The following is a 20,168-nucleotide window of genomic DNA, read 5'->3' as shown; positions in this document are numbered from 1 at the left end:
TTAAATTGCAATTCTTCAATTAGTTTAAATGTTGCGGCGTGCGATGCTAACTTACAATACTTGCTTGTAGAATTAAGGGTTTTCCAACTTGTTCTAGGTATGCTTTCCATGCAGTCTATACCCAATATTTGAGCTAAGCCTTTACACTATATATATATATTTATATATGTTATAGACAAAAGACACATGTCATGTATGTTCCTAGGTTTGACAAATTATTTTCGTGATGCGTCAAAATTCTATTATTAGCTTTTTTTACTTAAACTTGGTAGTTACATTTTATTTTAGTATAAAAATTGTTGCCTTGGTATTCACGTGTGTTAATAATATAATAAAAATATCCAGAATCCAATCCAGCTCTACAAAATACTTCTCTGTAAAACCAAACTTAACGTCACGAACATTTTCGAACGACGACTGTGAAATGTCAAAAATGGAAATTATAACATTTAATTAAAGAGCATCATTTTTCGACATTTCACGAGAGCGATTAATGAATTTAATTCATACGGAAAAGCTCTACAGATCAGTATATGTGCACCAAAGAAATCATTAAATATACATTCTTTTGCCAAACAAAACTTGATTGAGATAACTAATCAATTAATTAAATAAAGAAATCGTCATAACGAAAGTATTATGAAATTGATAAGAATCAAGCCCTTATTGTTAATATCGTTGTTGCTAAATGAAGCTCCAGTATTTATCAACCATAATATTAATTTGCCTGTTGGTTGTGACCTAGGGAAATAAATATCGATCGATTTAAAAGGTATTATAAACTGTAAGGACATTGTCCATACATTGACAGTAAATTGGCAAGTGAATAGTGAACTCATATAATTTGTGTGTTTTTATCAATTCTCTTGTTAGTATTTTTAAATATATAGAAGAACTTTTACTTGCAATGAATTTTTAGTAAAATACTTAAACAGATCCATATACCATATCAACTTCTGATGAAATAAACCCCTATTCAAGCTAAGATTTAGCAGTTGACTCAAAACGTTAGTGTCGACATTAAAAAAAAAAAGTTGAAATACATGAATGGTTTGGATTTAAAAGCGTTCTTTGCAGTTTTGAAGATTGACTAGATAAACCTAGGAGTGACGAAGCTTTGGTCTTTGACTATAACATATATTCCAGTATCGCAAATTTTCTATAATATTAATATCTTTGAACATATTATTAAATTTTCTTGATACAGTTTTACTAAACTAGAGTTTGAGGCTACCAATGATTTAGCAATTGTATATTCTCTACATTTTAAAACTTGTTAAATGAAATTGCGATATAAAAGTTGTTAAAATAAAAAAAAATATTTTCAATATACAATCTGCATTTTCAGTATTGTTAGATTCATAGATTTTTATAAGGAATGCTAACAAAAGGGAATTCATAGACGAGTTGAATTAGAAATCTTTCATTGATTAACAAAGATCTTTTGAAATAATTTTGATTTAAAAAAATAAATAGAAATTGTGAAACATTATGATTAGACGACAGTTTCATTTATATTAAGATATTTTTTGGTATTTTATGTAAATACATTTTTAAATTTTGTATAATCGAAAAATTTTCCTCAAGATTATATTTTGTTATTTGAAATCGAAATCTATATTTTTTTCTATTTTTCTTGCAAATTTAGTTCCATTTGGACTTGTATAAAACGTGATTTTGTTCTACTGATATTGAATGTCGATAAAAACTGTAAGAAAATATAACATTCCTAAAAATATTAAAATGTGAAATATTTTTTTATGAATTTTATAATGATTTAGATGTAAAACCGCGGACACATTACAATTGGTAACATATAATATGCAAGGCAACACAAAAATATAAATTGATCGAATATCTATTTCACTGACAGTCTGCTTTCTGTGACGTCTACAATAATCCTGCGCAATTTGGTCACCCTATTATAATGGCGCTCCCTTTGTGTGTCTCGACAATCGACAATACATCGAACTCGTCCGTACTTCGAATATGGGTCGAATGTAAAGATGGTTTTAGTTAGTTATTCTAGACAACAAAAGTATACTTTAGTTCTCAAAACGATGTTTAGAATAATTTTCTTCAAATTATTGTTTATAAGTATTATACTCGTTATTTATTATTTATAGAATAATGCTAGTCAAAATTAAATGTTATTTTGAATGTCTATATTTACTTTGTGTCAAATATGTGAAAACCATAAGGTCGGAATTAAGAAAAAAACAGTATGGGAATTATAGGTTATTAATTTTCCCCCCTTTTTCATTTAACGCCCAGGAATACGAACAGAAAAAAAAAGAAATTTTGACAGATAACAATCAGTTCGCGGATAAAATAATTCGTTTGAATAATAACCTATTACATTTAAAGAAATTTGTCTAACTTGTAATGTAAATGAAATCAGTCGTTGCCTCGCATGTTTTTGCAATATTTACAATGTGTACGCGGTTTCCTACTACAGCAGTTTTTTTTCCATGTCAAGTATAAATTAGTATGTCTTAAAGCGTGTTTATGAATCACAATAGCTATAGCGTACCTGAACTTTCACAGCTTAGCCATTTTGCGTGTTTTGTGGTATTTTTCATTTTACCATTGTTATTATTTTGTGTGATTAAATCGTTTATTTTAATATTTATAACGCACAATAAACAATAAAGCAATGTTGTTATTTTATTTCAATAGTTGATCAGAGCTTTAACTACTAAGAGTATTATTCCTTTTAAATTGTCATTATAATTATCAGTCCCTAATGGAATTGTTGGCACATTAAATATTGAACGCACCGAACGGACAGCGTGGATCCAAATATATACGAAAATGCAATTGAAATAGAAATATTGAATATAAAATAAGTTACATGATTCATTATGAAGAAATGAATGAATCACACGCGAAAACAATTGAAAGTCTAAGCACTGATAAAGGGAACAGGACACAGGTGAATTGTTTCGTATTTGAAATGTATAATATAATCATAATACTCCTGTATCAATTTCCTATACAGACCAGACCAACTAATGTGTAAGTACGAGTGCAAACAGGTCCATTCTCTTTATAATCCGAGGAGTCCTGTAACGGCCTGGAGCGTAAGGCTTACGTGCAGCACCAACGGTTTTACGTGCTTTCCGAGACTATTTAGACAAACACAACCGAGTTTTTGAACCCAGGACCTTAAAAGTTGCGGCCATGTGCCCAGCCACTTGACCAACGCATAAAAGTATCACTCTACATGATAAGTATATAATTCTTCATAATGATACAAACACAAAATAATATCTACAAAACGAATCGATGGAAATTATCAAAGGTCACTGAGGATAAGGTCAAAGCCCAGAAGCAGGAGTTTGATATACACATTTACAAGAGGAAAATTGGGCTTTGAAGTGAGTACCTAACGAGTAATATGTATGATGTTACAAATATTTATAAAAGGACTATCGATGCAATCGTCTAGAACTAAGTAACTCTTGTTTATGATCTAAGTACAACTCGGCACGCGATACTTGCTCTTGACAAGTTTTTTTCATCAAACTGCTCACGTAAATTTGTACCTAGTCTATGAACATTTACATAACAATACTTCAATGTAATCCAATTAACATAACAGATTGCCTTTGTGGGTCATCACATAATAGGCAGGACGAGGGGTACCCTGCATAAAATTAAGTTAAAATAATTGTATCATTTTATAATTAAAGTAACTCTATGTCTGCCTATCTCACTTTTACGCCTAAATTACTGGACCGACTTAAATGAAATTTGGTATACAAATAGTCTGCATGAGAAAGGACATATGCTACTTTTTTGTAAACCAAGCATCAATGTAATATTTTAAGTTAATTTGTAAATATATTCACATTAAACGCAAGCAAAGCCGCAAAACAGCTAGTTATTTATTTATTTAACTGGAGAACATACAGCCGTTGATAAACAAAATAACAAATACTTAATAACTATTAGGCTAATAACAGTTCTCACATTATGAAATATTTGTTACTAAAAACAACATAATTTAATTTTCATAGAAACTCAACACTTTCGATCGCATTCAATTTTATGAAACAAATCGTACTTATTATAAATGCTCGGGCGCTTTCCAAACAACGCTTCAAGAGTTGTACGGATACATGAATTTCTTGCGTTTGAAAGTAGAACTCCAAAATATTTAACGATAAGCTCAGTTCAACTATTATCAATTACAATATTTAATTTTATTCTACTTAAATGTAAAAGATAAAAAGAAGAAAGGATGAGTACTGATGATAATAAACTTCTAAGCGTAGCTGCTCCAAGTCGGGTTGGTGAGTAGACATTTGACGTGGGGTAAGTACCTAATTAAGCCAAATTTAAAGTTTTACAACAACAGCTTGGTTAAAAATTATAGATGACCTAGAATTAAACCACTGTAGAGGCAAAAATTATCTTTTATTAAAAGTACATTTAGTATTACAACTACAAAAAAATTAACGATTTCGTAAAAATATATTCAATAGGAAGATACCCAGCCATGTTTCCTTTTTAGTCCGTCATTATAAGTATACCCGTATCCGTTGAAGACGCCAAATCGTCTTAACGCAATCGTGATTACTGGACTTTTGTTTGCATCATCAATTTATGCAAAAAAACCCCATTTTAACGACATCTAATCACGGATACTTTTGTAATACTTAATAATGACATAGTACCCGGTTATTACCACCCCCTCATATTTATACACGCATAACTAGACCCGCATGTTACGAAACACGTCGGGCGTAGATCGTCACATTATCGTTCGGTTCTACTATCATTTTGTCGTGGACTCGTCATTCCATTGTAAATTGTCTGTAAAACCATAATAAAATGCAAGGTCGTGTCGCGTAGTGGGGGCCGGGGGGTCGGCACATGACAACTGCATTTTATTTTCAGTTAGTGTTACGGCAAGAGCGCGTAGGGCTTGCCTAGTTCTAAGCAGACGAGAACTAAGAACAGCTTAGAAACGTATACTAACTAACTATATTACAATTTTACCGCCTGGACGTAGAGTTTAAAAGGCTCGCCGTAGCTCACAGCATGCTCAGAGAAACGGTATTAACTTAAAAGTATTGTTTGAAAATTTTACTTCTTTATGGACTGTTTATTCAGCTGTCTCGAAAATATGGTCTATTGTAAAGTCAACGGATGTTTAAGATTATTCTTGAAGTCTAAGAAACTAGTAGAGCCCAAAATCGTATAACACATTGACTGATGTATTACATCTCAAAAATAAAGATTACTAAATCATTTCAACTCGAGAAACAGTTGCAGATTTATGCAGTGATATACCTAAATTGTGAATACACAATAAATTCGTGAAATGTGTTAATAAGATTCTGTGTGTCGTGCTTAAATCATGATGCAATACGGAAATATCGTGTGTGTAATTTTATTTACATTAACAGCATGTAAGTAATTCATATATTAATTTGTAGCTCGAGATACTTTTTATTAATATCCTTCTAAACATATCTATAAAAGGGTTTAACTAGTATTTTAACAATATAACATAAAATTTATATTAAACAATAACGTTAACTATTTTCTATTTAACAGTCATATCTGTTATTCAAAAAATATAAAATTTCAATCTATATGTATCTACATAAGTAATGGGCAAAGTCGGTACAGTTTAGTACCTTTGTACTTCCTTTATTTTTGTAGTTATTTTTGAACATATTGAATTGAGCAATTGGAAAGAATACAAAAATAAATGTTCGAAGCTGACTTTTCTTTAAATAAAAAAGTATCAATGATAAGTGGAGTACACGTAAATAAACTTCTAATTAATATAAAATCTAATTTAAAAATAGAATAATATAAAGAGTAAAGTTAAACGCAACCTCGACTCGACTCCACTCGACAAGCGGCAGCAGATCATGGAGTCCTGAGTTCAATTTCGGCGTCAGAATACTCTATCTTTACTATTTAAACTCTCCCGAAATATCTACGTAAGTCTATTGATGCTGGACTCAATTTATCTCCTGTAGTATTGTATTGGCGTCGAACTATGCATATTGTGTGTGTAAACATAAGGCGTGGAAGAAATTATTTTGAATACTCTTCCCAACAATTTAAATAAACACTAGTTATGTAAAGGTCAATAATCACTGCTCAGCATAATGGCTTAGAGACATTATTTTATTTCAATTTCTTAACTTATCAAAATATTAAGTATGATATTTGATGATAAAGGTACCTACTATTATAACTTAATAGTGTTTTTAGCAGAATTTTGTGCATAAATTAACAACTTTCCACTTTAGATCTTGTAAATATCATAAACAAGATTCGCTCTCACTGCGCCAGATATCTTTAATAACTCTCTCGTCGTAAAACTGACTAACTATGAAAGTCATTATCAATTAATAATCTCAACTTCACAAGATTACTTGCTATTATTGTTCTATTGTGATGTTTCTTGTATCGTGTTCTAGGTTGAGGTTGGTGAGACATAGTCCGCCAATGTCACGAAATGTCATTAGCAATTCTGTTTCGAATCCTTGTATAACAAGGTGCTATTTTCACATAATGTATTTATAGGTAGGTTAGGTAGGACTTGGTCTAGTAGTTAGCTTATAAGATCGTTGGTTCCAAATCTTGATTAAAAATCCGCATTTGATGATTTTGATTTTGTTTGACAACAGTAGGTACTTAATTATAAACTCCAAAAATTTGAATATTGTTTTGGTGGTCGTCAAATAATGTGCTGTGATAACAACGGTTTGATAATAGTCAATATCTTTTTTTTTATCAATAAGAATCAATTTTGGACTTAAATAAACGTACGTATAGTAGGACACAAATTAGATGTAGCATCGGAAAATGCAATGGAATGAAAATAAAACCGATTACTGCTGATTTACACAACCAATAGAAATAGCTCCCTATCGCGCCATTCGACGCTATTCGTCGCTATAGATTCACGCGTCAAAGAAAGAAGTGCATGTAAATGGACGCGTCAAATTGACGAATATATTAGGTCATTTGATATTACAATTTGTTACGTTTGTGCAAAGATCATATTCGCATGAGAAATAAATATTGATAATTTGGGATAGCGTACTCAATTCGGATGTGATCGGTTTTATGAATTTTGCCGATGCGACATCTAAGTGGTGTCGTACTATACGTGTATGTAGTCGTTTTCAAATTCAATACTTTATCAAGTCGTAAACTTTTAGTACCTTTTGAAACTAAATCACTAAACTGACAACTGAATATAAAATTAAACTTACACAGTATGATAACTTGGTTCAAAATAGTGTAACATCTTCGAACTACGTATAGTTTTATATCAACATGAAATATTTTTAATGGCGTGATTAGTCATTCCAAATTTAAATTAGATACGATATCTTCTAATGAATTGTCAAAATATGTCTGTCAATGTCATTAATTCTCGATCGGTAAAGCAGATTATCGCTCATACTGAGCACACGAAAATAGGTTTTAAGGTAATCAACCTTTTCTAACCCCGACTGTGCTTAAATGTAAGTCAATAAACTAACATCATACACTTATTCCTTTTTTTAATAAGAAAACTTATTTGGCAATAAGTATCAATAAAGGAAATTATTTTTTGTTTTGTTTTTATTTTGGGATGAAATAATAAAAAGTCAGTTATACGTTTGCTTTTTGGTTATAATAACAATATCTGCACTTTGCTATTGCTTACAATGTATCGTTATGATTTTGATGCTTGTGGGACGCATTTTCGGACTTCACCTATTTTCACAAGCACTTGGCCTGCAGGACACTTGTCTGAGCCGACTACTCGGGTTGCTGACTCCACCAATAGAAGAATACAGACGATAACCAGAATGCTTAGTAAACATTTTTGTAGAGAGAACATCTGAAAAAAAAGCTGACTTGTTTATTGAGATTTTTTTTTTATATATGTGTAAAGTAAAGTAACAGCCAGTAAATTTCCCACTGCTTTGATAAGGCCTCCTCTTCCATTAACGAGAGGGTACGGAACATATTCCACCACGCTGTTCCAATGCGGGTTGATGGAATGCACATGTGGCAGAATTTCGATGAAATTAGACACACGCAGGTTGCCTCACGATGTTTCCCTTACCGTCGAGCACGAGATGAATTATAAACACAAATTAAGGACATATATATAGTGGTGCTTGCCTGGGTTTGAACCCACAATCATCGGTTAAGATGCACGCCTTCTAACAACTGGGCCATCTCAGCTCAATTTATGTGATTACTTTTTAATACAGAAATAATTTATGATATTCTATCAAGTTTGAATGAGTATAACCACTATCATGGCTTATATGAAATTTCTTAATTGCTAGCAATTAACTTGAACAGAAGAAGTTAGTGGTTAGTTACCACTCTAGTGATAAAAGTATTTTCAACGATCTCTGTTCTTACTTCTGAGGCCGCTACAGTGCAATCTGTTGTATGTGAAATGTTTAAAATGACTTTAGAGAAAAAATACCAAGAAACCTTTTTTTTTCTTAATCACTTTATTATAGCCTTTATGGTATTATAATTTTATGCAAGTACTTTGGTAACTAAAATATAACAAAACTATGAAAACAATTTATAATTATATATGTATATGTATATTCCTTTTTTATATCGGAATATAAATTTTATGAGTATCTAACAAAATTTTTAGAACATTCATTATTTTTTTTATATACATAGTAGTTTAGTGTGATTATGGGACTTAGTATGAGATATACTACAAACCAATTTACAAATGCTACTGTGCTAAATAGCATTAATTAAATCTATAACTATAAAGATTAATAGTTACGTTACGCGTCCACATTATATAAAATAAAACATATAGAAACTTAGCCATGAGTTATTATATCTTTGGTAATTAATATTAATACTAGCAAACAAACAAAAAGTAAATTAAATAAAAAAGATAAATAATAATGCTATACCTAATACATATTGTTAAAGTACAAAGAAACATTGTATAATAGTAATAAATCGCATTTATTTATAGAAACAAGGTTATATCAATAAATAAATAATTATTTTTATGTGTAACATAGATTATGAAGCATTTGTTTTTTATATATATCCAAATAAATAAAATCGAAACGTATTGCTTAAACAATAAGTGCTAATAACAACATCAAAATAAACATCCAACCTACTATATTTATAATGGTAGTAACTATAAATCGTAACTTAACTGTATACTATTGTATTATGATTATTATGAATATATATACACGCGTACTTACGATTTTATCTCTTCAATATTGTGTTTATGTTGTTAAAACAACTTTACACCTGTAGTCTTGGCAAGTCACTGCGCAGATAACATTTGAACAGGTTTCGCTTTGTTAAATACTCGTATACTGACCCGAGGCAAAAGGTACTATAATAAATTTTGTGCTTTTGAATGCAGTTTATCCGGTACTAAATATTTGTTATTTATTAAATAATATATATGTATAAATACTAATAATAATCAACTTGCAATTATTATTATTTTTTTAATTGGGTCTCCTAACTGTAAGCAGATTTGACTAGGCTCACCACAAATTTAGTTATTTCTTATATAAGACAAGCTACAAGTTATATAGGTACATGGATTATCGATATTCGCTCTATACTCAAACAAAATAACATAAATATCTGTTTTATTAATATATTGTTAAAGTGATTAGTATGGTGAATTCATGTTTGAAATAAAATGGACATACATTCAAATTACAGTTTTTCGTAAATATTACAAATTGATAACAAATAGTGTTTGACTTTGAAGGTTTAAAAATAAAATAATTGGAATTTATAAGTTATACTCAATATAGATTTTCTAAATTATGATATAAAAGTGATTGTAAAAACCCTATTTGTATAAAGCATATTTTTATTATGATTGAATGTTACTATTAGATAGTGAATCAAGATGTTCATCGACACAGTCGCAGACGTTCGTAAGGTGGTCGGGGATGGCTCCCGATGAAGCCACTCCAGTGTTCGTCTATTCAGCTAGTGGAGATGAGGAATCATTGACGGGCGCTTGCTTAGCGCGCTGTAGGGAGCTGGAAGATTGTGCGGCGGTGATTGTGGCGTACACAAAGGGAAACTGTCAAGGAATTGCTATGTCACATACAACACAATTTCATGCGGATAACGACGTCGCCTACTTCAACAAAATATGTTTAAAATGTAAGTTATTGTTCGTTGTTATTATTTTATATAGACATAGTTGTTAGATTGGGTTTTAATTATTGCTGAAAAACCCACAATGTGTTTCCCCTGCATAAAGTTTGTGAAGGACTTACCAGTGTCGATTATGCTGGGAACCCATTCAATGCCCTCCTCCCTTCTAAGAATAAGGGCTTAATTCCTAACATACTCTTCTGCAAGCATCTCTGCCGTCATCTCCATCTCCACCATAAATTTTTGCTTCTACATATACATTTCAACCAATCGTAAAAGAGAGTGATGGAATGCACGAGGACATTTATAAATTATTAATTTTTATTTGGTATTAAGAATTTAATTTTTATATATACATTCATGTATAGTAACGTAGTTCTTAACTTTTATATAAATATAAAATAATGTCCAATGAATCGTTTCTACAGCATCCCGTAACTGTGATAACAGTTGGTGGTCCTTGGAGAGTACACCGGGGTATTATTTGAACTCGGAGGGATCCAATATAAAAGTAATAACGAATACAACCGTTGAAGAATGTTATAATGCCGTCTTTTCAACAAAAGATAAACTTTATCGGTGGGTATAATTACATTTAAAAATTAAAATATCATAAAATAGTTGAATCTCTCCTTTTTATAATTAAGATTTATAACCAAATATGATTTTAAATTGTATCTTTTATAATCTGTATATAAAAAACTTACTATGTATTTTTTATTATTTTAGATCGATATAGAATATTGTATTCGTTTTATATCCAAGGAGGTATTATAGTATATATAGCATCATCGCAAATTTGTAAATACCGTTAGGTCATAATACATCTCGCGAATTTGCATGCTGTCGAAAGGTGATTCAACTTACAAGAAAACGTAATAAGTGTCAATAATTCATCGTCTCCTGTTAAAGTTTTAATAATCAGAAATTCTCTTCTATTAATGATGTATAGAGCAAAATAATTTGTTAAACTGTAACCAATATTTTTCCATTTTATACACTTGACAATCTTTCGGCAATTTACAATGTCGCAAAATAAATTATAGTCTAACTGTATTGACAGTTTTCGATGGCACGTAGTAGTAAGACACAAATTAGATTAGAATCGGAAAATGCAATGGAATGAAATAAAACCGATTACTGCCGATTTACACAACCAATAGAAATAGCTCCCTATCGCGCCATTCGACGCTTTTCGTCGCTATAGATTCACGCGTCAGAGAAAGGAAGTGCCTGTAAATCGACGCGTCAAATTGACGAATACATTAGGTCATATGATAATACAAGTTATTACGTTTATGCAAAGATCATATTCACGTGAGAAATAAATATTGATAATTTGGGATAGCGTACTTAATTCGGGTGTGATCGGTTTTACGAATTCTGCCGATGCTACATCTAAGTTGTGTCGTACTATACAATGCTTTTAACATTAAAACACACACATACATTACACATTTTATGCTGTGCAATAAATATTATTCTTTAATGGATTTACACAATACTAAAGATAGATCAACTATTCATATGTTACTAGATCAGCGCAATGGATATATCCAGACAGTACGCCTGAGGTGTTCGCTCTATCAGATTCAATGATAGGAAACTGTATCTTAAATGGTGAAAATAAATTCACTGAACCCGAGTCGTACAGGGTGTCGAACTATTACACAGTCTACATCGAAAACCAATGCGGGCATGACTGTGAGTATAGCTTTTGTTTCTTTTATTAAAATGTTTGTATCGCTACATAAGTAGGCGTTGCGTTCCGTGCATTTGGTGTGTCTTAAATTTGTACTTTTTATGCGTACCTTTATATTTGTATTCAGGCAGTGTAGTACAAGATGTTAAAGTACTAAGCTTTACTTTATTACTTGTAAGTTTTATTTATCTTATTACTCATGAACCTTACCAAAAAACAATGCCCAATAAAAAAAAACTTTCAAAATTTGAATTGGCCGTTTTTATTGGTTTCATAAATGTTTCGATAATAAGGAAGCACTATAGAAAAAAATTAAATTATTATTGACATAAAAAAATGATTAGATTTTTTTTCTAAATCAGATGAAATCTGCTAACAACAGCTTGTCAATTTATTGCAATCGAATACTAACGTAATAGTTGACGTTTAGCCGTTTTCCTATTCTAGTCAATGCAACGATCCAGGTGCAGTTCGATCGAAGTTGTCGATTTATAAATTACTAGAATTGTATGAATTACTAGAATCCACGTTATGATATCATTTGTTTTGTTGTAGTTGATGCATTAGAAAAGGACACTGCATTGATAATTTGTTTTATCCATATTGATTTTGATTACCCTAAAATAAACATATTATGAATTCAATTAATTAATCATATTTAATTAATTGAATTCATAATAAGCCGAGATAGTAATTTGGACTTTAATTTCAGATCCCAAAAAAATAGACAGATGCTCGTACGAAGAATACTACAATCAGACTTTAAAACACGTGGATTTGACCGCTAAAAACTTTACAAAAGACGAGGTATTAGAATTATTGTGTTATTTATTTTTATAAACAAATTTGTGTATAATCTATATTAAATATATAATAAGCTAACATGAAATACTATAATGTTCTGGAATATTGTGTGCTTATCGTGTATTTTATTCAAGTGTAACAAAGTGGTAAAGATATTCATAAATTTTTCACTGTATGATGATCATAATGACGATTCCTCTTGACCTCTTGACCGTCTTATTCACGTCAATTATCTAATGGCACTAACCTAACAAGTAATCAAATAATCTAACTAGCAACGCGCCACGGCTTCAACAACAACAACAACAGCCTGTAAATTCCCACTGCTGGGCTAAAGGCCTCCCTTTGAGGGGAAGGTTTTTGGAACATATTCCACCACGCTGTTCCAAAGCGGGTTTATGGAATACACATGTGGCAGAATTTCTATGAAATTTGTCACATGCGGGTTTCCTAATGATGTTTCCTTCACCGCTGCGCACGAGATGGATTATAAAGACAAATTAAGCACATGAATCAGCGGTGCTTGCCTGGGTTTGAACCCGCAATCATCGGTTAAAATGCACGCGTTCTAACCACTGGGCCATCTCGACTCTTCCCGGCTTCGCACGTCTTAAACTGTCAGTGTTTCTCTACTATGTTGTATAACTAGTAAACTCTCAGGGATGTTACTGATAGTTTTTTTTGGGTAAAAAATGACTTATTTTTTTTTTCATTCAATTTGGAGATCGAAATTTGGACTGCCTCCTTTAGCCATATCTTATTACCAGTACTTATTACCACCAAAGGTTTATTTTAAGCTAAGTTAAAATCTAAAATAATATATTTGAAAAATAAACTTATTTACATTACAAACAATAATGCAAAAAATGTAACTACCTAAAGTCTTTATCTGTCGTTAGTATACGAGCGATGTAATAACTACATCGTAAGCAGACTTTTTTATGTCGTCCTATAATTATAGTAAATTACGTTTGTATAACATAATATTTCTTACAAAAATATTAACAAAAAAGAATTTAAGACAAATTGAAATAGATAAAATATACCAGTTATATACAGTTTTTTCAAAGATAAATTACATTTTCGTGAAACGATTCAAATAAGGCTTTTAAAATTCAACAAAATTGTTTTCCTCTTATAAATATACCAAACACACACATACACATTTCCTCTTGTTAGCATACGTACCTATACATGTGTGTCGTACGGCTTTGAACTGTCAACTGGTTTTAAATGCAAATATTAACGTAACATTGTAGTACAAAGAAAAAACAAAAAATTTAAATAATATTATGTTTTGTGAGTTTGTGACACGCATTTTTGATTTTTTTTTTTTAGTGTAAATTAGCATGCGAGAGTGAGAAAAGATTTGTATGTCGCGGTTTCACTTGGACGGTGGCTCCATCTCGTGGTCTTTGTGATCTGCACGGTGAAGACCTCGTCACCACAGGGTCTTGGCTGCTGCGTCGGGTCACCGGAGCAACGTACTACCGTCGTGTCATATGTCTCAATAGTATGTCATTGAAAACTTTTTCATTATATATACATTTTACATTCATTTATGGTGTGGCGCCAGCGAAACTTCGTGTTTATTCAAAAGATTTTTTAAGAATTTCGAAACCGGTTATGTTTTTGTTTAATTTCATTGTAAATTGCCAGTCACTAATCTACATTTGGCGCCAAAACGATGAAACCTTTTTCAAAGCTCATAACCGACCAGTAACTTTTTTCCTCTCTCTAAAATTAATTATTTTTTAAATGGTAACAATTTAGTAAATAGCGATCAAGAATCCTTTTTAATTCTCTGCACTTCAAAATCTGTCGCCCCATAATTACTGGGACAAAAATCTGCCTACGCTATTATTATATAAGACATTATGCTTTATCATATATACGTTAAAGATTTTTATTTAAGAATACATTTTTTTTATTTCACATATAAAAAATAAACATAAATACATGAAGTCTTTGATTACACCTTAACAATTGTTAACGTCACGTTTAAAATTGTTTTTAATTGCGATGTTTATTTCAGTAAGTGTAGAGTGCGAAGGCTCCCACTTAGTGGTAACGTACAGACCGCGAGGCCTGTTCCGCGGGCGCATGTACGTGCCCGGCCGCAGCGAACGTTGCAGCGCACGTGCTCTGACGCCGCCCGGGCCCGTTCGCCTTGCCCTACCTCTGCACGGGGACTGCGATGTCAATTTCGCCTATGCGATTAGCAAAGGACCAACCGGAACCGTCAATAGGTAAGTCGATATATTTTCTATTCGCCCACTAAATATTCTCCAATTTTTCTTTGTATACAAATTTAGCAATATGAGCTTGCAGAGAGCGTGCTGATTTTCACAAAGACAATCGACAAGTCTTAGCCATCAGTGGTAAATTTCTAATATGTATTTATTTCATATAATAGTGAATTTTATTATTTATTGTATAATAACTTTTTGAAGCTATGGATTAGCACATGTTATCACACTGTTCCAAATGTAGGCTGGCTTTCATCGAACATACGTACGTTCATAATGTTTTGCGATACTTGCCCGCGATTGAAGCCACATTTTTCGGTCATCATCATCATCAAATATTTCTTATGTCGTTACAGAACAATGGCGTATGTGATGCTAATGATTCAGACCAATCCGATTATCCAGACCGCGGGAGACCGCTGGGTGCGCGTCGGTTGCTCCCCGGGCGCAGGAGCCAGGGGATACGCTAAAGTTGACGCTACCGTCGCCGTCAAGGACTCCGGGTAAAACTAATATTTGCATACAAGTTATATGATATGTATAAGAGATAGTGTTGGCAGTTACAAGGCGTCGAGGACTCGGCAGTGGGAAATTTACAGGCTGTTAATATAACATGTTTTGATGAAAATAAAAAAATTCTAATACAACGTACCTTATTACCTTATTTATGTTAACCTAAATTATCAATTTATCAAAGGCGCTATATGACAATAATAATGATAAAAATAATATGAAATCAACATGAATTCATGGAGAGCCTACTTCAGTATGGGCAACTAAGTTTTGACTCTTGTGTCTATCAGGGTATATGTAGTAATATTTGTATTATATAAAATTTCACGTAAGGCGACCGTCACTGGCCAGCGAGTCGTCGAACGAGGACATCGACAACCGCGGCGCGAGTGCCGTGTTCGGCGGCGGAGCGCCGCTCGCGATGTACGCCGTGCGCGCGCACGACGGACACGCGGGCGCGCTGGCGCTCGGCGAGCCGCTGGAGCTGAGAATAGAAACTACGGGTAGGACATTAGAAACAATATATACAGAGTCGGATTTAAAGGTGTGGAGGTCCCGGGGCCACAAAGCAGTGAGGGTCCTAGACAAACAGAAGCGTGAACACCCTAATAATTATATTATTATGAATTAATTAGTTTTTTTTATTTCAATCAGTAAGCTATGAATTGTTTCGTATTTGTATCGGTAACTTTTAAAATATTAAATAGTAACATTATTATAATTTGACTATATCTCAGTATTTTTTAACTTGCTGAAAACTGTGGCCCCTTCTCATGTGGAGGCCCCCTCTTATGTGGAGGCCCCAGGGCAGTTGCCCCGGTTGCCCTCCCCTAAATACGGCCCTGAATATATAATCAATACGTGTTAACTATACTCATCCAATAATCAGATAGCACTTACCTTTTGCTACACTCTCTATACATCATTTATTTCTTAAATTAAACTCTAACGTATCATATGTGAAATGACGAAAAGAAAAACGGGTATATAATTAAGTGTGTCAAGCTTCATTGTTCTGAATAGGTGTACTAGTAATGAAATTAGTACTTTTAATTAACCCATTAGAAAAACCCACTTTAATTTAATGTTTATCAATTAAGGAAACATGTGTACAAAAGATGACTCGGGAAAGTACTCCGATATGTATTACCATGAATAAATTTTATCTCGTAATTGTTATCACACATGATCAATATGATATTATTTTATGAATTAATACTTTTCCTTGTTTTATATACAATTTTTTAACACATACACATATTTAAATAATACATGATCATCATAATATATCTTGTCACATATTTATTTGTACAGCTACGTTTTAGACAATTGAAATCTAATTCACAAAATATTTTTATTACGTTTTACAGAAGAATCAGAAATTGAAGCTTATCACTTGGTGGCATCTTCAAGACTTGGCGACAGCTCAGTGCTCTTGTTAGACAGCAGAGGGTGTCCAACGGGCCAGGTGTATTAATTATTTCCAATCAATATATTATCTCTTATATCAATATATTATATCTTTGTTTCAAAACGTAAGGGAACTCATACCGATGAGAAACTCTGGTAACACTTTTGCCTTAAATATACATTATACATATGTATATGTATTTATCAAACCTTTCAAATCGATTTTTGAATCACACTTTACTTTAGAAACGAAATATGTGTTTCCCTTCTTTGCATAACTTTGTCATACCTTTTTCATTAATAAAATATGATTATTTACATATATTTTTTAATTATTTGAAAATAATTATTATAATTTTCTATTTTAAATATATTTTAGGTTGATTTTCCGTCATTTACGAGGTCTCGGGTAGGAGGAATGCAGCGACTTTCGGCTCAATTCAAGGCGTTCCGTTTTCCGACTTCCCAGGTTGTACGATTCTCCATAATGGTACGATTCTGCGATGGAAAATGTCCTACGGTATTGATCGCCTTAATTCATAAACATATTAAGCCCAATGAATATAAACAATATCTTATTCTAATTGAAATTATAACATTTCAGCAAAACTGTGGAAAATTAGAGCAATTAAGAAACGCAAGAGACGCTAACGACACGTATGGAGCAACAGATGCGCAGGTTTCTGAGGTTGCAACGCAGGAGGTGGGGGGGATTTCGCTTAATAAATTCCTATCAAATATCATTAATTATAATAATGCTTAAAACATACTAAGTCATTTTGTCTAGGCTCATTAATGTATAATCCTCAATATTTAATCAAGTATTTTATCAGCATCCCGTGTATTTAATTGAATTATAGGTCTTATCATCATCATTGTCCCAAAAATTTAGATAGCTGCTTAAAAGTACGGCATACATTAATATAAATTTAACAAAATAGAAATATAGATAGGCACGTTATTAACTTTACTCCGAATATTTTAGCTATAGCACAGCTTAAAATAAATGAACGATGTTATGGAGTAGTTTAATTTTGTATTATATGTCTCAGTGATCTTGGCAGCAACTGTTAAGCAGATTGTGACGAATGCGTTGCGTTTGCTCTCAAGATAACAATTGTTGAGATCGCTTTTGATTGAATCCTCCTTATCCGTGTTATATAACAAAAATAACCAACATTATCTAACAGAGCTAAGATGACCCAGTGGTTAGAACGCGTGCATCTATCCTCATCTATCATCATCTGCCCTTGTGCTCGGCGGTGAAGGAAAACATCGTGAGGAAACCTGCATGTGTCTATTTTCATCGAAATTCTACCACATGTGCATTCCACCAACCCGAATTGGAACAGCGTGGTCGAATATGTTCCAAACCCTCTCCGTAATGGAAGAGGAGGCCTCAGCCTAGAAGTGGATAATTTACAGGCTGTTACTTTACTTTTTTACTTATTATTTTACAAAGCAGGCATGGGCCTCTGCAGTAAGGATGGGGTGCGGTGATGCGCAGAGGGTACCTCTCGAGTTGCAGCTGCTGGTCGGCGCGAAACCTGTGCTCTCCGACACCCTCGTTCGAGCTGACCATCGCTCTGCGTTACGTAAGTAACCACCACATTAAACGGCACAAAACTACCTATAAAGGTTCTTCAGTCTCGGATCTATGACTTGGAGCAAAACAATATTTATATTTTACGAGCTCTTAAAAATAATTTGAAAAAACTCACATAACAAATATACCAATTTATTTTTTTAAAAACTTCTTATACGTAACGTATCCAATATGCAAGTTTTTTGAAACGTTACATTTATCTGTGATTAATTACCTACTTTAGAATAATAAAAGTATGTTTCCTTGTCTACATTAAATATGTATGAATTAGGTTATCCGGAGCATGCATCTCGGTTTGACTTATCACTCGATCGGGCTGAATGTGACAGATAAAGGACTTCTTAGGGATTATGCTAATATATACATATAACTAGTAAATATAATTACACACATCAGAGGCAGTATAAGCAATATATTTTTCTAACTTTTACGAGAACGATATTTTATTCTCGGAGTATATACTCGTAATTGTGCAATTTTTAGACGATTATAGCGAGTTAGTTATAATTTTTTATTCTCTGAGTATATATGTACTCGTAATTGTGCAATTGGTAGACGATAAATGAGAGTTAGCTATAATTCAGATGATAATAATAAAACTTCACTTGTGCTATCAGCGGACGAAACGCGGCAGACGGACAGTGCAATGGTTTGTGTGCATGAATTGTTGTTGGTGGCGCTGATGCTGGCGTGGTTGGCCGTGCAGGTGCTGCTGCTGCTGGGATGCTGTGTACTCGTCAAGAGGTTAATTGGCATTCTATCTTTTACAAATATATACATCACATTATCTTGCTTTATCAAATGTAAGATTTTAAATTAACATGGTTATTTTTATTATTACAGTTGTTAAAAATGGGATATTTACCAAGTTTTTTATTTTTATTTATATCCCGTTTTTAAGTAATATAGTAAGTAGTTGTATTATATAAAGTGTAAGTAGTAGTAGTGGTAGTAAGTTGTAGTAGTAAATTATATAAAAAGAATATTGTAAGTGACCATTACTAATAAATGTTATGTATATTATGTAGACTACGATAGCATTGGCTGAAACCTCAGTGGTTTTTTGTTGCTATTATTGTTTTGATATGTGTAATTTTGTAAATTGTTTAAACGATAAATAAATTAAAAAAATAACTGTAATTCATAAAATTTATTTGTAATTTGTAGGTATGTACGTATGTGTGTATGACATAATGGTTGGGAACATTAATTGGGTAATTAGATATTACATTTGTTGTATTATGTTGTTGTAAGTGTTGATATTATTTTATTTGTTGCAGATATAGAAACTTAGCGGAAATGAACATGCAGAAAGATTACCATTCCTTCGACAACGTGGGCTTCGAGACCAGCTCCACACATCGACGTGTTCACTGGCCAGACCAAAACATAGATATAATACACGCCTCATAGTTTACCTTTGAATTTTGTATCAAACTAGTATAGTCCAATTTGTATTATAGTCTGTATTTAAATATTCTTAAATAAATCTATTTATTTTTTGACTAGTTTTTTCTTAAATATAACTGTTGGAATGCGTGGGTTAAATCTTATAACAATTGTTGCTTGTGACAAAATAATTTAGTATTGTACCTACTACATTAACGAAATATCTTTGATTAATCATTTATTAACCAAAATAATTAAAAATGTCATTTCAGCATACTTTTTATTTTTCTAATTTTTTTTTAACTTAACATTCTTTTACGAAAATGCC

The 20,168-nt window shown here is 32.2% G+C and overlaps 1 protein-coding gene and 1 long non-coding RNA gene across 3 annotated transcripts; one reads left to right on the top strand and one right to left on the bottom strand.

The window, feature by feature from the left end:
- The first annotated feature begins 4,796 nt into the window (after positions 1 to 4,796).
- LOC124531889 lies at positions 4,797 to 19,956 on the top strand. Of its 2 annotated transcripts, none has more exons than XM_047106459.1 (15): positions 4,797 to 5,420; positions 9,898 to 10,173; positions 10,596 to 10,746; positions 11,705 to 11,871; positions 12,582 to 12,676; positions 14,012 to 14,186; positions 14,709 to 14,922; positions 15,279 to 15,425; positions 15,769 to 15,938; positions 16,806 to 16,903; positions 17,225 to 17,365; positions 17,450 to 17,548; positions 18,311 to 18,440; positions 19,069 to 19,195; positions 19,732 to 19,956. In XM_047106459.1, exons 1-15 carry the CDS (start codon positions 5,369 to 5,371, stop codon positions 19,862 to 19,864), a joined length of 2,175 nt encoding a protein of 724 aa, XP_046962415.1. In that variant the 5' UTR covers positions 4,797 to 5,368; the 3' UTR covers positions 19,865 to 19,956. The 2 variants fall into 2 exon arrangements, with proteins under 2 accessions (XP_046962415.1, XP_046962414.1); XM_047106458.1 differs by having other exon boundaries at positions 18,308 to 18,440.
- On the bottom strand, positions 7,639 to 9,557 carry LOC124531891. Its single transcript, XR_006966608.1, has 2 exons — positions 9,240 to 9,557; positions 7,639 to 7,867 (listed from the first exon to the last, which is right to left on the bottom strand). It is a non-coding gene; the product is annotated as an uncharacterized LOC124531891 (long non-coding RNA).
- Positions 19,957 to 20,168: the final 212 nt, after the last annotated feature.

The sequence above is a fragment of the Vanessa cardui genome, chromosome 8 (genome assembly GCF_905220365.1).
Source record: "Vanessa cardui chromosome 8, ilVanCard2.1, whole genome shotgun sequence".
Taxonomy (NCBI): Eukaryota; Metazoa; Arthropoda; class Insecta; order Lepidoptera; family Nymphalidae; genus Vanessa; species Vanessa cardui.
This window is presented reverse-complemented; position numbering and strand designations above follow the sequence as displayed.

Coding starts and splice junctions, on each gene's coding strand:
- LOC124531889 (XM_047106458.1), top strand. CDS start 5,369: ATGATGCAATACGGAAATATCGTGTGTGTAATTTTATTTACATTAACA. Junction 5,421..9,897: donor TTTATTTACATTAACAGCAT/GTAAGTAATTCA, acceptor TGTTACTATTAG/ATAGTGAATCAAGATGTTCA. Junction 14,923..15,278: donor CCAACCGGAACCGTCAATAG/GTAAGTCGATAT, acceptor ATGTCGTTACAG/AACAATGGCGTATGTGATGC.